The sequence below is a fragment of the Micromys minutus genome (assembly GCF_963924665.1).
Source record: "Micromys minutus genome assembly, chromosome: 31".
Lineage (NCBI taxonomy): Eukaryota > Metazoa > Chordata > Mammalia > Rodentia > Muridae > Micromys > Micromys minutus.
In genome coordinates this window covers 14,091,649-14,104,546 of record NC_137966.1, presented here as the reverse complement: position 1 = coordinate 14,104,546, position 12,898 = coordinate 14,091,649, and the positions used below count along the sequence as shown (strand labels likewise).

The 12,898-nt window shown below is 49.2% G+C and overlaps 3 protein-coding genes across 3 annotated transcripts; all 3 read right to left on the bottom strand.

Moving 5' to 3' along the window:
• Window positions 1-1,007: 1,007 nt before the first annotated feature.
• On the bottom strand, window positions 1,008-1,652 carry HBQ1 (hemoglobin subunit theta 1; the record flags this gene model as incomplete). The annotated part of the gene is made up of 3 exons (XM_080942038.1): window positions 1,008-1,136; window positions 1,256-1,460; window positions 1,558-1,652. 3 exons carry the CDS (start codon window positions 1,650-1,652, stop codon window positions 1,008-1,010), a joined length of 429 nt encoding a protein of 142 aa, XP_080798164.1.
• Window positions 1,653-3,713: 2,061 nt separating this feature from the next.
• LOC308440092 (hemoglobin subunit alpha) lies at window positions 3,714-4,556 on the bottom strand. Its single transcript, XM_080942036.1, has 3 exons — window positions 4,418-4,556; window positions 4,109-4,313; window positions 3,714-3,937 (listed from the first exon to the last, which is right to left on the bottom strand). The coding sequence occupies exons 1-3, from the start codon at window positions 4,510-4,512 to the stop codon at window positions 3,809-3,811; spliced, it is 429 nt and encodes a 142-aa protein (XP_080798162.1). The 5' UTR covers window positions 4,513-4,556; the 3' UTR covers window positions 3,714-3,808.
• A 5,537-nt stretch (window positions 4,557-10,093) lies between these two features.
• Window positions 10,094-11,193, bottom strand: LOC308440219 (hemoglobin subunit zeta; the record flags this gene model as incomplete). Its single annotated transcript, XM_080942236.1, has 3 exons — window positions 10,094-10,222; window positions 10,335-10,539; window positions 11,099-11,193. 3 exons carry the CDS (start codon window positions 11,191-11,193, stop codon window positions 10,094-10,096), a joined length of 429 nt encoding a protein of 142 aa, XP_080798362.1.
• Window positions 11,194-12,898: the final 1,705 nt, after the last annotated feature.

Genomic DNA, 12,898 nt, shown 5'->3' with positions numbered 1-12,898 from the left:
GTAGCAGGCAGGAGAACTTCCTCCGTGAGCTGTTGGTCAAGGGAGATGAAAGACTCTGAAATAATGAGTTCTTGGTTTTACACTGGTTTGCCTCCCTGAGAGTTAAGGTGAGTCCTTCCTGAAGTCACCTTGCAGTTTGGACGCGGGAGTCAGGGGATTCATGATGGATCTGACCTAAGACTTTCTCACTGATGGCGCCAAGGCTAGCAGCATGGATCTGTGACTCAGACACAGGCAGTGGAGATACCATGGAATTCCTCTGATGCTTGAGCCTATGTGAAGGTACTAGGACTGGTCCTCCAGTGGACTCCAGGGGCTGCAGGTGGGACTCTCGTTACCGTCCAGCCCATGGCCCTTTGGAAGTATCTATAAATCTTTTCTTTCTATTCTATTCTAAAGGTTGGTTCATTCCCTGCATGCCCACCTCTTCCCTAGTTAACTACACGATCGGCCGCTTAATGCGCTTTGGTACACAGGAGACCCCCACCCCCACCCCTCCTTCCCAGCTCCAACACAGAACGCAAACAAAAGTTTAAATAAAGATGAAAATCACCACTCTGGAGCCAGGTATGGTGAAGCATGCCTTGGAATCCATGTTAGTGGATGGGGATTGGGGAATGGGTCGGAGATGGCGGTAGAAATACAAGGACCAGGGAGTTCAAGACCAACCTAGTTTGTATTATTGATTTAATTCTCAAATCCAATTCTTGATTTGAAAGGCCAGCCTGGATTACATAAGGACGTGAAATTTATCTCAAAGATGAAAATAAAGCAATAGAAACAAGGGACAGCTGCATACTTTTATATGAGGTCTTTTTCAGTATACAGTTTAGCTGTAATTCCAGTCTCTTGGAACATCGTTTTGGGATACTGAGAGCGGGGTGTTTATTTCTCCTGTGTCCCTCAGCATACAAGACAGCAACGCAGCCCTGGGGAAGTTTACTCCAGTATTGTGAGTTTGATTGAGGACGGGCATGGCTGGAGACTACGGTGCATCCTCGCTCAGTTCAGCGGTACTTGGAGACCAGTGCCGAAGTCACGTGACCCAGAAACTTGTCCAAGGAGGCATGCATCTCTGGGCTGAAGTCTCCAGGATAGTGCCGGGCGAGAGTCACCAGCAGACAGTGGCCAAAGAACTAAAGAGAGAGAACCGCCCCGCCTTGTGTTTATCTCTCCGGACCCCAAGCCTTGAAGGCACCCGCCTATCCAGCAGCAACGGGGGGGGGGGGGTGTGCAGCTCAGACACAGGACTCACCTGAAAGTTAGCAGGGTCCACGCGGAGTTTGTGCGCATGTAGATCGCTAAGAGCAGATAGAGAACCAGGCAGGTCGTCCAGATTGTGGGCAGCGAGAGTCAGTGCGTCGGCCACCTTTTGGGCATGGGCTTTAACCTGGCTAGAGCCTGGCCTCAGGTCCAAGTGTGGGAAGTAGGTTTTGGTGGAGGGGAAAGCCACGAAGGTCCTGTGGGAAGACTGAGGCTTGGGTTCATCCGGACCCGGAGGTACGGAGAACCCACCTTCTCTGCTCAGTCCACTGGAAGGTGAGCCCGAGGCCGTACCTCTCCAAGGCCTCGGTCGCATAGATTTTGACATTGCTGCCCATCTTCTTCCAGAGCGCGAGGACCAGCCGGCGATCAGCTTGGGACAGAACCATCCTCACTAAACTCTGCAGAGAGCCTGGCTCTCTGCACCTTGGCTGCTCTCAAAGACGTCCCCAATCCCAAGAAGCCGCCAGGGGGCGCTGCATCTTTCCGGGTTGCCTAGTTCACACATTCTGGTTCAGCCTTGACATGCAGCCCTCCGTCTCCCTGAGCTCCCTCTCCCTCTTTACGTTTTAAAGTATTTGTTGTATGGACAATGGCATCTAATATGTACTATCAGATTACAGTGGATTTTAGTGTCCGTTTTGGCACTTTCGGCTTATCCAGCCTCCTGAGTCCATAGGAAAGTTTATAGGCTTTCCTATTGAAAAGGATTGCATCTTCTTGGTGTAAATTTCCTTGGAGGAGCCCATACCTATACTTGAACTTATCTCCTCCCTCCCTCCCCCCGGAGCAAGCACATCTCTTTTCGTTAAATATTACATAGTTAAATCTACATTTGAAGGGGATGGAGAGATGGCTCTGTAGTTAAGAGCACTTCCAGAGGACCTGGCTTAAATGTTCAGAACTCACATACATGCCTGTTCACAGTTGTCTGTAACTTCAGGTCCAGTGTATCAGAAGCCGTCTCCTGTCTTCCACAGTTATACAAGCCATACACAAATATCCACACAGCCAAAACAAAAAAGATTTATATCTACATTAAAAACCCTTTTCATCTAGGTCTTGTGGCACAGTACAGGTTAATCCTAGCACTCAGGAGGCAGATACAAAAGGATCTCTGTGAGTTCACGACCATCCTGGTGTACATATTGAATTCCAGGCCAGGAGAGCCACATAATGAAACCCTGCCTGACTCTACCTAAACCTCTCCACACAAAAATCCCCTTTAGTAAATTCCATCTCTGCATGCATATATATATATATATATATATATATATATGGTTAATCCAGACCCAGAGGAAAAAATATATATTCTTCTCAGAATTGTGAGAATTAAGTGGATGAGAAATTTTATATGCCTGGGTAAATTCCTTTGGGGACAATGACCTTATGGGTGCCTATAATATATCTCAATGATGACATCAAGAATCAATGATTCATTCTTGGTAAGTAGTTCATTACTCCCTTAAAGATTCTATACTTACTCATTTGAATGTGTGTGTGACTGAGCTCTAGCTTCCACATTCTGGAACTAGAGGTATGTGACACAAACCCTGTGTGTTTCATCTCTCTTTGCTGTGCACACCTCAGTGATACCATGTTCGCCCACAATGTTGTGCAGTCTTCACTACTCCTTTTCAGAACGTTTACCTCTAGCCCACTAGCCACCACCATCCAACCCCTGCCCAAAGGCCTTGTCAACCAGAAGGCTGCTGGCCGTCCTGCAGATTTGCTCGTTTTTGATATTTTTACAGACATGAAACCATGCACTGTGTGACCTTTATTCTATTCTTTCACTTGACATTTTTTTAAAAAGACTCAGCCACATTGTATAAGAAACAAACTCTTTGCTGTCAGTAGCTTTTATTGGGGGGGGGGTTACAGATGTACCTCAGTAGAATGCTTGTCTAGTATGTGTATGTATGCATACTTCCATTCCCAAGGGCTGCATAAACTGGGCTGGAGGCACATATCTGAAATGTCAGCACTGGAGAGGATCAAGAGCCCCAGGGCATCCTTGGCTATATAAAGTGTTTTAGGCCAGTCAGGGCTACATGAAGCCCTATGTGAAAGAAATAAAGAGAGCGAGGGAAAGAGCAGGCATTTTTGTATGAGCTGCCTGTTGCCTACCTACATGCTCATGTGATGTCTATTTTTACCTGTTTTTCTGTTAAGTCCCACTCTGAAGCACAGAGGTACTAAGGACATCACTATCTGAGAGGACCTGTGATAGAGATCCTCAAAAGATGATCCTTTGGCTTGGGAAGAAAAGCCATGGCAGTCACTAAGGGCTTGGGGTCAATGGATGCCGAGACTCAGGCACCTGTGTGTGTAGGCATCCTGTTATGCCCTTTTGCTCTGAACTTTGTCTTCACTGCCCTATAGTTACCAGGCTAGATTTGCCACACACCAAGCACAACACTTTGGCAGACAGAATCAGGCACACCTGCTTCTTCCTACTCAGGCTTTATTCAAAGACCAAGAGGTACAGGTGCTAGGGAGGGCAAAAGGGCCTGGCCAGAAGGCAAGCCCCGAAGGAGGCAGCTTAACGGTACTTGGAGGTCAGCACGGTGCTCACAGAGGCCAGGAATTTGTCCAGAGAGGCGTGCACCGCGGGGGTGAAATCCGCAGGGTGGTGGCTAGCCAAGGTCACCAGCAGGCAGTGGCTCAGGAGCTGCGGAGACAGGAAGGGTCAGTCCATAGTAGTAGACACCCTGCTGCCTGTGTTCCCTTTCCTGGAACCACCGTGTTCCCTGCCCTGGGCACAAGGAACCCCCTACTCCCGCCACCTCCACAAGCCCTCCCTGCAGGTTCCAGGTGCCCCCTGCCAGGTCCCAGCTCACACCTTGAAGTTGACAGGATCCACACGCAGCTTGTGGGCGTGCAGGTCACTCAGGGCAGACAGGGCACCGGGCAGGTCATCCAGGTGGCCTACAGCGTTGGTCAGAGCTTCAGACACCTTCTGGCCATGACCCTTGATCTGGGCAGAGCCGGGGCTCATATCAAAGTGAGGGAAGTAGGTCTTGGTGGTGGGGAAGCTAGTGAACATCCTGTGGGAAGAAGAGAGAAGTTGAGGTCACAGTTTGGAGCTGCCCACTGAGCGCCTGGTCCGTTTTGGATCCCTGATCCTCACAGAGCGGGGTCCTTGTCTCACCTAAAGAGGGCCTCAGCGCCATATTCAGAACCATGGCCACCAATCTTCCCCCAGGCAGCCTTGATGTTGGTCTTGTCATCCCCAGAGAGCACCATGATTTCTTCCTGAGTCTATCAGAATCAGAAGTGTGTTGGACCTGCGACAGGCAGCACTTATATGCCTGCAGCGCTTGGGGCACGCCCTTTGGGCGGTCCTCATTGGCTGGCTTGTGCTTGATCTGCCCTGCAAGGCGTGTAAGGGCCCTGGAGGGTCTGGGCTTGGGGGATCTCCCTCCCCTGGGTGCAAGGAATCCTTATCACTTGGCAGCATGCCCTGTGCTGCTTCCTAGGTCTCCAGTGATGGCTGTTTGGGAAGAAGTTAGGATCCCTCTGCCTTGGGCAGAGAAGCAAGTTGAGCAAAGCCAACTGAGCAGTGCCCATCCTCCCTGCCTCCTCCTGCTGGGTCCCAGTTTCACATTCTCCTTCCCAGCCCACACCCTGCTTCTGGCCTCAGCACAGACTTCACTCTGGTTCTGAGAAAAAGGACCATCTTAATGCTGGTGACCCACAGAGGAGCTTTCCCCCATCCTCTCTTTCACTTTGTTTACTCTCTCCTCCCCTGGCTTCTCCTGTCTTGTCTTTTCCCTCTCTCCCTTTTTGCTCCTTTTGTATGCCCAGGTCTTGGTCTAGTTTCCAGGGTTGCCTGAACTTTGAGCTCAAGTGAATCCCCTAGCTCAGTTTTCTGGATGCACGGACCTGCAGGAGCAGGTCACCAGACTCTAGTTTCTAAAGACTTGCATCATCTTAGCTGCCCAGTGCTACCATGGATGAATAAGGAAATGCTGAGAGCTGGTTTTGGTGTCACACATGGGGAGCCTCAGGTACTGGCAGGCTGAGGCAGGAGGATTGTTTGAGCCCAGGAGTTCAAGGTCAGTCTCTGTAAAGAGAGATCCCATCTTTGTAACAGAAGTAAACAATGACACAGAAGCTGGGTGGTAAGTGAATACAGAATGTTCACTTTGCATGAGGAAGGTTCTGGCTTCAGTCTCCAGCACTGCAGAAATAAATAGGCAGTAAGATCAGAGGCAGTGGTGAGTGGAAACTCCTGGGCTCAGTCACAACTTCCTTCCTTAGGGTGAGGGACACAGCAGAGGGACTTACTCCCTTACTGAATAATACCAAAAAAAAAAAAAAAAAAAGTCTGGGGAATTAATGGTTATCCATTTCTTCTTTATCCTTCCTTCTCCCCCTTCCTCCTCTCTTTTTCTTCTTCCTCTCACTCCCTTTCCTCATCCTTTCCTTCTTCTCTGATTTATTAAAAAAGAATACTTATATATTTTATGCATGTGAGTCCACTTGTAGCTGTCCTCAGACACACCAGAAGAGGGCATCGGATCCCATTACTGATCGTTGTGAGCTACCGTGTGGTTGCTGGGAATTGAACTCAGAACCTCTGGAAGATCAGTCAGTGCTCTTAACCACTGAGCCATCTGAGCCCTCTTCTCTGTTTTTTTTTTTTTTTTTTTTAATTCTTTGTATGGTTATTTTTATAGCACAATCTAATGTTTACCTCTCACTTTGTGGGGGCCAGACTTGAACTTTCTCTTTCATTCTTTTGTGCTTGACCTGGAAGTTGGGATCTTATTGCTTCTTCTTCTCGGGTTTTTTTGTTGAGGTTGTCCACCAGAACACCTGGCTTACTTAACTTCAAGGCTGAGCTTGCAACTGAATAACTGATTCAAGGTATTATGAAACTACCCCATTTTCCTTAGTAACTGGCACCATTACCCTAAAGATTTGTTTTGCTTTGCTCTATGTCTAGCTGTGTTGGGTCAATTCCATGATATTTTGTTGGAGGTGTTATATGTTAGGACTTTCCTCCTCAGTCTTCTGAGAGAACCAGCCTGGGTAGGCTGGCCTTTCCCAAGGTATAGGAATTTTCTAGCAGTTCCCACTTGCTCTCCTCGCCTATTGCAGCTACAGAAAAGTCCTTTGGCCCAAATATTAGAACCAGAGTTAAAGGTGACAACTAGTGACACAGAGACCCCAGACAGATAGACAGATAGGTGGCCACCCTGACAGATAATATTCAGGACTTGCAGGTTTGGAATGGTAGGCGGGACTGGGAGGGGGGCAGGTGTTCTGACCTTAAGATTCTGGTTTAATAGTATCTGGAGGTCAGCACCTTAGCCACAGGTCCCGAAAAGTGTCCAGAGAGAAGCCACCTCTGGGGTGACTTCATCTGGTTATGGAAAGAGGTACTGTTGGCCATTTGTTAGGGATAGCTCTACATTCATTTTCTGGACCCCTTGGGGTTGGATTCTGAGACCTCCACCCCTTTCTCAGACCTGCCTACGTGTTGCTTTTGAATTCGGCCCAGGACACACGCAGCTGGAGGACATGTAGGTCACTCAGAGCCGCCAAGAGAGTGGGGAAAGTGTTCCTTTGATTCACTTCATGGCATAGCGCATGGGCTTTTGGCCTTGGGTCTTGACTTAGATAGAGTCAGGTTCTGGTTGTAGCTGAGGACGTAGGTCTCCAGGAATTTTCTGGACGTCCTATGAGGAGACACAGTGAGGGTGGGTAAAGGGGAGTGGGAAAGTTTGGGGCAAGTATAGTTAGGGACTGCAAACAGGACTGAGGGGTATTTGCTGTTCAACCCAGGAGTCAGAGCAGGGGAGAGGGCAGAAGGCCTAACAATAATCAGCTCCTTTCTACCTTGTCCCAGATAGCCCCAGTGTTGTTACCACCAACAGAGAGAACCATGGTGGGTTCTTTCTGAGTCTGTGTCTGAACGGGTGTGTGGAGCACTGTACATTTATGTGACGTGTGCAGGAGACGGATTAACAAGGTGATAAGTGTACCTCAGCAGGGATGAGTGTAGCCAGGTTTCTGGCTTGAGCTCATTGGTCTGGGGAGGTTCCTTACTGGGAAAGGACAGCTGGGTGGCGTCAGGGCTTGATTAAGCTCCCTTGGCTGCTTTAATTTAATCTCTCAGTACTGTGCAAGGCAGAGTCTGGGGTTGTTTTGTTTTGTTTTGTTTTCCTGTAAACTAGTCATGTCTCATGTTTCTTGCACAGTTTCTAGGAACTTCTAAATGCACAATCAGACCTCATGTGGCCCAGACCCAGACAGGCTTGGGAAGAGGAGAACACTATTTACCATTTCACGTTACATTTCGTGCTTGTTTGAGTGTGTTTGTGTGTACACCCGTGCACCATGGCCCATGTTTGGGAGTCAGGGGACAACTTGTGGGAGTCATTCTTTCCTTCTATCAGGGCAGTCTTGGGGGAATTTAACTTCAGTCAGCAGTCTTCACGGCAAGTGCTTTTCCTGGCTCAGCCGGTTCACTGGCCTGGCATCTTACAGGCCATCTTGTATGGTATTTTCCCAAGAAGTAATGGTGCTGCTTGTACGTGTAAACAGCTATGTGAAGCTTCCTTCCTCCCTCTGATCAGCTAGAGATCAGACAACTCAGAGTAACAGGCCCTCGGCACCAGCTACTGGAGTTCAGGGAACTATGGGCAGGGCACCGTTTTACAGACCTGGCATTGTGCCAGACAAGGACTAGCGCTCGCTACACCAGTGGGGTGCCATCCTGGAGACAGAAATATACTCGGTGTTTACAAAGCTCTCGAACCTTGATCTCCTTAGCCCTTGTTCTTTGCCAACAAACCACTGGAGGCTGTGATGATTTTTGCCTCCTAGGCAACCTGGGAGTGTGGAGACAGGACTCGAATGAGGACGCCTCATGGAAGCGAGCCCCAAAATTTAAGTGTCCAGGCTAGGGTGCAGAGCTACAGTCAAGTATCTACTGTGTATTGTGACTTCAAAATAGTTTTTTGAAAACCCTAGTATGCTCCAAATTTTCTGCTCTATAGATCAGACATGCACAGAATCAACCAGCTTGTTAATGGGATTTGTCTCTCACTGTGGCTACCAGCAACCCTCAACTCTTCTATGCTGTGCAGTTCAGACAAAAGGGATACATGCTCAGGGAGAGCATGCTAGGAAGGAAGAGGAGTGGGGTCCTGGGCCTGTCCAACTCTACCAGGCATCAGGTTATACACTCGATCCCAGGGGTTAGCAAAAGTCCAGGGGATTGACCACTAGAAGTCCCAACAAAGGAGATGAAGGGAGAGGGAAGGCATGGAAAAATGTGTTTGGAAATGGTATGACATGCCTTGGTGCCAGATCTGACTTGGAAAAGAATACATTCTCCTGCCCCCATCCAAGTTCTCCCTTTGCTCCAAAGCACTCCAGGGACATAGGAAGGTAAACCTTTAGTGGGCATCTAAGAATTCTAGGAGACTGTCTGAGGGATACTCAGGTTCTTTGCCCAGCAACAGAGAGGTAATCCATCTAGCTCTCCAAAGAAGTCATACACCATTTTGAAGCCTTTGCTAATTGATGCGCACAGACCAAGGTCAGGGACTTGGCAGTATTTCTCTCTCAGCACTGGTCTCCCTCTACCTGTATCTCCACAGTGAAGTCACCCTGCAGATGGGAGGCCAGTACCACCCTGGAACATGGGAAGCAGTTATAGGAAGAGAGATGGGTCAGCCATTCAGCCACTAACTCTTCCTGAATACACCCAGCTGTGGTCGGTTGGATAGGTTCACAGGAAAGTTGGCAGGGTCCACACGAAGTGCCAGAGCTTGTAAAATCCGTCCGGGGGTGGTCCACTTGCTGCATAACCACACACGTAGTCACAAACATGTGGCATCCGAGGATTAGCTGCAGCGCCTCTTCCAACTAAACAGGCATTTAGTTGTGGGGAATCTTGGTGTTTGTGAATAGCCTGCCTAAGCAGGTCTGTGAGCCGCAGGGCAGCCATGTGGTTTCTCCTAACTGCCAAGTGCCCCCGGGGAAACCTCAGATGAGCTTTGTGCCCCATATCCCTGACATGGTAAGACTGGTCTTGGGCTGCTTCCTGGGTACCACCTGACATCTCCATGCAAGTAGAAGCTGCTTGGTGGCAGGCAATCAGGTACAACGTGGCCACACTCTCGGGTGCTGAGTTTGGCACAGGAATGGAGTGCTCTAGGGGCCTCCTCATACAGGGTTTCCCTCCCCGGCCCACGGTCCACCGTGATCCACTGAGCTCAGCAGGAACACAGAGGCCCTCTGCCTGTCCACAGAAACATGCCCAGAGGGAGGCCAAAGGATGGTGCTCAGTCATAGACTCAGCCCTGCGTGTGAGTGCCTTCGCTTTGAACTCGCAGAACCCGTAATGACTCCTATGAAGGCAGTTACTGGAAGTCCTCTACCTTTTAGGGACAGGAACCGCCCCCCCTCCCCCGCTAGGGTGGCAGAAGTTGTGGCATCAGACTTTGAGGAATTCCGGGTATCCACCCAACGTACCAGGCAAAGCGATTTGGGAAAGTGAGAACCCCAGCCGCAGCTCCGACGGCAGGCTGCTCTGCTTCCTGCCTGTTGCGACTCTGGGGTTCCCAAGACCCTACCCCAACCACTTTAGGAATGTCCTCTAGGCAGTGAGCAGCCACAGTGTCCCTGCTAACCCCCAGCGCATCCCATAGTGTCCCCACCCCCGTTTCCGAGACCGAGACCGAAAACACAGGACCAGTTATTTCCTTCTTCAACCATTTATTGGGGATTCTGAGAAAGACTTGAGGGAGGGTTCAATGAAGGGGAGGAGAGGGGTCGTAGTTGGTCTTGGGGGTCGTGGCGGTGGCGCTTAGCGGTACTTCTCAGTCAGGATGGAAGACAGGATAGACATGAACTTGTCCCAGGCTTCGTGGACCTCAGCAGTGAAGTCATTGGGAAAGCGCGCGGCCAGAGTGACCAGCAGACAGTGGGACAGGAGCTGCGGAGGGAAGGGAAGTTTAGTGCTCAGTGCAACAGAGATCACACCCACTTCCCCCCCCCCACCTTGTCTCCTTCTCTGCTGACCTCTCCCTCCATTCTCACAAGCCCACCTTGAAGTTCACCGGGTCCACACGCAGGATGTAGGCATGCAGCTCGCTCAGCTTAGTCAAAGCTTTAGAGAGGTTGTCGATGTTCTTAACTGCGTCGCCCACAGCGGCCAAGATCTTGGAGCCGTGGCCACGCAACTGCTGCGACCCATGGTGCAGGTCGAAGTGTGGGAAGTAGGTCTTCGTCTGGGGGTAGCTGCAGAAGAGCCTGGGGGGTCGGGAGAAAGCGTTAGTTTTATGCATGTTGGTTAGGGGGAGAGCTAGGACCCTGGCTCTTGCCTTGGGCTCAAAATTTAAGGGGTACACAAATTTAAAGACCTACCAGGCAGAAGACAAAATCGTGTTTTACACAGTGTTTAGGACAGTGAAAGGAAACGAGAAACTACACTGAATATTACAAAAAGCATTTGGAGAGATGGCTCAGGGTAAGAGCACTGGCTGCCCTACCACTTCCTGATGCACCAGGCTCCCACGGCAAGGCCCGGTATCTACTCTGCCTGTAGCTCGCTCATTCCAAATACCCGAGGAGCCACATGGAAGACTCTGAGGTCTGTGGATGCCAGCCCACTCCTCTAGCAGCTTGTCTGCCGGCCTGCACCCCCTCCTCACGAGCACGTTTTCCTCACTGCCGCTGTCCTTAAGGTCCTAAGCACACTGTCCTCATGACCCCTCCTCCATGGCTTCTCCTCATTAACTTCTCCTTGTCACTTCGGTCTTTCCCGTCCCTCTTCCGACCCGCTTACTCAAGCCATGGTGCCTGGACTTACCTCTCCAGAGTCTCCGTGCCAATGGGCTCGGCCTGAGGAGCCATTTTCTCCCACATGGACATGATGATTGCTCTCTCATTCTTCATCAGAGACATGGCGGCAGTCGTGGAGGGCTGTAGTGAGGGCTGGAGGCTGTGCTGGAGCTGAATGCACTCAAGACTGGCTTGATGCTGCTTGTCCCCAGCGTCTCCTTATATACACATGGTCAGGGGCCTGTCAGGCCACTGGTTAGGAGAGGGGAGGGGGCTTGCAGGGTGGAGCCCGTTATCAGACCCAGCAACAATGGGAATCAGGGCCTGGTGGGACTACAAGCGCTATCGCTCCTGCCCACCCCCCATGGCCTTAGGAGGGTGTTGGAGTCCCACACAGAATCCAGGAGCGATAGGGGCCCAGCCATGTCAGGAGGTCATCCTTGTGTCTAGATTTGCACTGTCCTTTCTCATTTCAGAATCACACATTGTACGCGCCATCCCTGCCACCTAGTTTCCATGATTCTTGGGTTTCCTCCAAGGAAGAAGTAGACCCTCTCATTCAGCACCAAGGGAAGGTCATGGAAGTCCTCTCTCCCACCAGGAGGAGGGATGGGTCCACAAAAGAGAACAGTCTGACCCTCTATGCTGACCAGTGCCCAATGAAAAGCATGGTCCTTTTAGTTTTATGTTAACATATAGTGAGGTTGATTTGTTCATTGACCCAGATTGACACAGAGATAGATCTATGTAGCTCCACCATCCCATAAACTCCACAGCTACCCATTTGGAGCCTCTTCTTCCTCTTGCTCCTAACCTAAGCTACTCTCATTCATCTTTTTAAAGAAAAATGTGTGTGACTGGAACCATACAGTATCGTATCCTTTTAAGACTGGCTTCCTTTCCTCCTGCGTAATATTCTGTAGACTCATCTGCTTCTGTATTTATCAGTAGGTGGTTATTTTTTTATTTTGTAGTATGAATAGGCAACAGTTTGTCTTTCAGCCACATTTACGGAGAAGTCTCTGAGTGAGCACAGAATCTTATATCTCCATACCCATGTCTGTACATACATCTGTATCTAAGAGTAGAGGAAAAGTGCATATTTAACCTTATAGGGAATTAACGAACCATTTTCATGAGTGTCTTTGCTGTTTTATATTCCTATGTTTCGGTACCAGCGTCTTTGAATCTTAGCTGTTTGACAGGTAAATTCCAACATAGCATTGTGGCTGAAAACTGCATCTTTCCCATGGCCATTGATGGAAGATCTCTCTGTGCGCCTGTTTGCCATCTTTGGTGTTGTTGCTGCTCAAGCATTCTGTCTACCTATAAAAGGTACCTTGTATACTTTCAACTGGGCCGTTTTCTTACTCATGATTTATGGGCATTCTGTGTATAATCTGCATTTTCTAGTTCATCTTGAATTTTCTACATGTACCATTTATTTGTTTTGTGTGTGAAGGGCACACATGTGCACACGTGTGGAGGTCAGAGAATTACTACCTCACTCTGTTAAGCCTGGTTTTAAGTGTCTCTACCCACTATGGCATCTCACCCAGCCCTCAGTTCATCTTAATAGTCTTTTTTTTTTTTTTAAATAGAGTCAATGTTTTAATTTGGATCAAGTCTAATTAATTAGTTGAGCTTCTATTTTAGAGCTCATTCTTTTGGGGTGGGCTTAGTGGTAAATGATTTAATTCCAACACACAAGAAGCAAAGTTACAGGCATCTTGGTGAGCCTGAGGGTAGCCTGGTCTACATAGAAAGTTTCAGGTTAGCTAGGGCTTCATAGTAAGACTCTCTCTCAAAATTAAGTGGAAGAAAGAAT

Bases quoted from the DNA above. Each gene is read 5' to 3' on its own strand.
- LOC308440092 (XM_080942036.1), bottom strand. From the start codon at position 4,512: ATGGTGCTCTCTGGGGATGACAAGACCAACATCAAGGCTGCCTGGGGG. The intron at 4,314-4,417 runs GTGAGACAAGGA...TTCTTCCCACAG, and splicing joins GGCGCTGAGGCCCTCTTTAG to GATGTTCACTAGCTTCCCCA. The intron at 3,938-4,108 runs GTGTGAGCTGGG...CTGTCTCCGCAG, and splicing joins TGGATCCTGTCAACTTCAAG to CTCCTGAGCCACTGCCTGCT.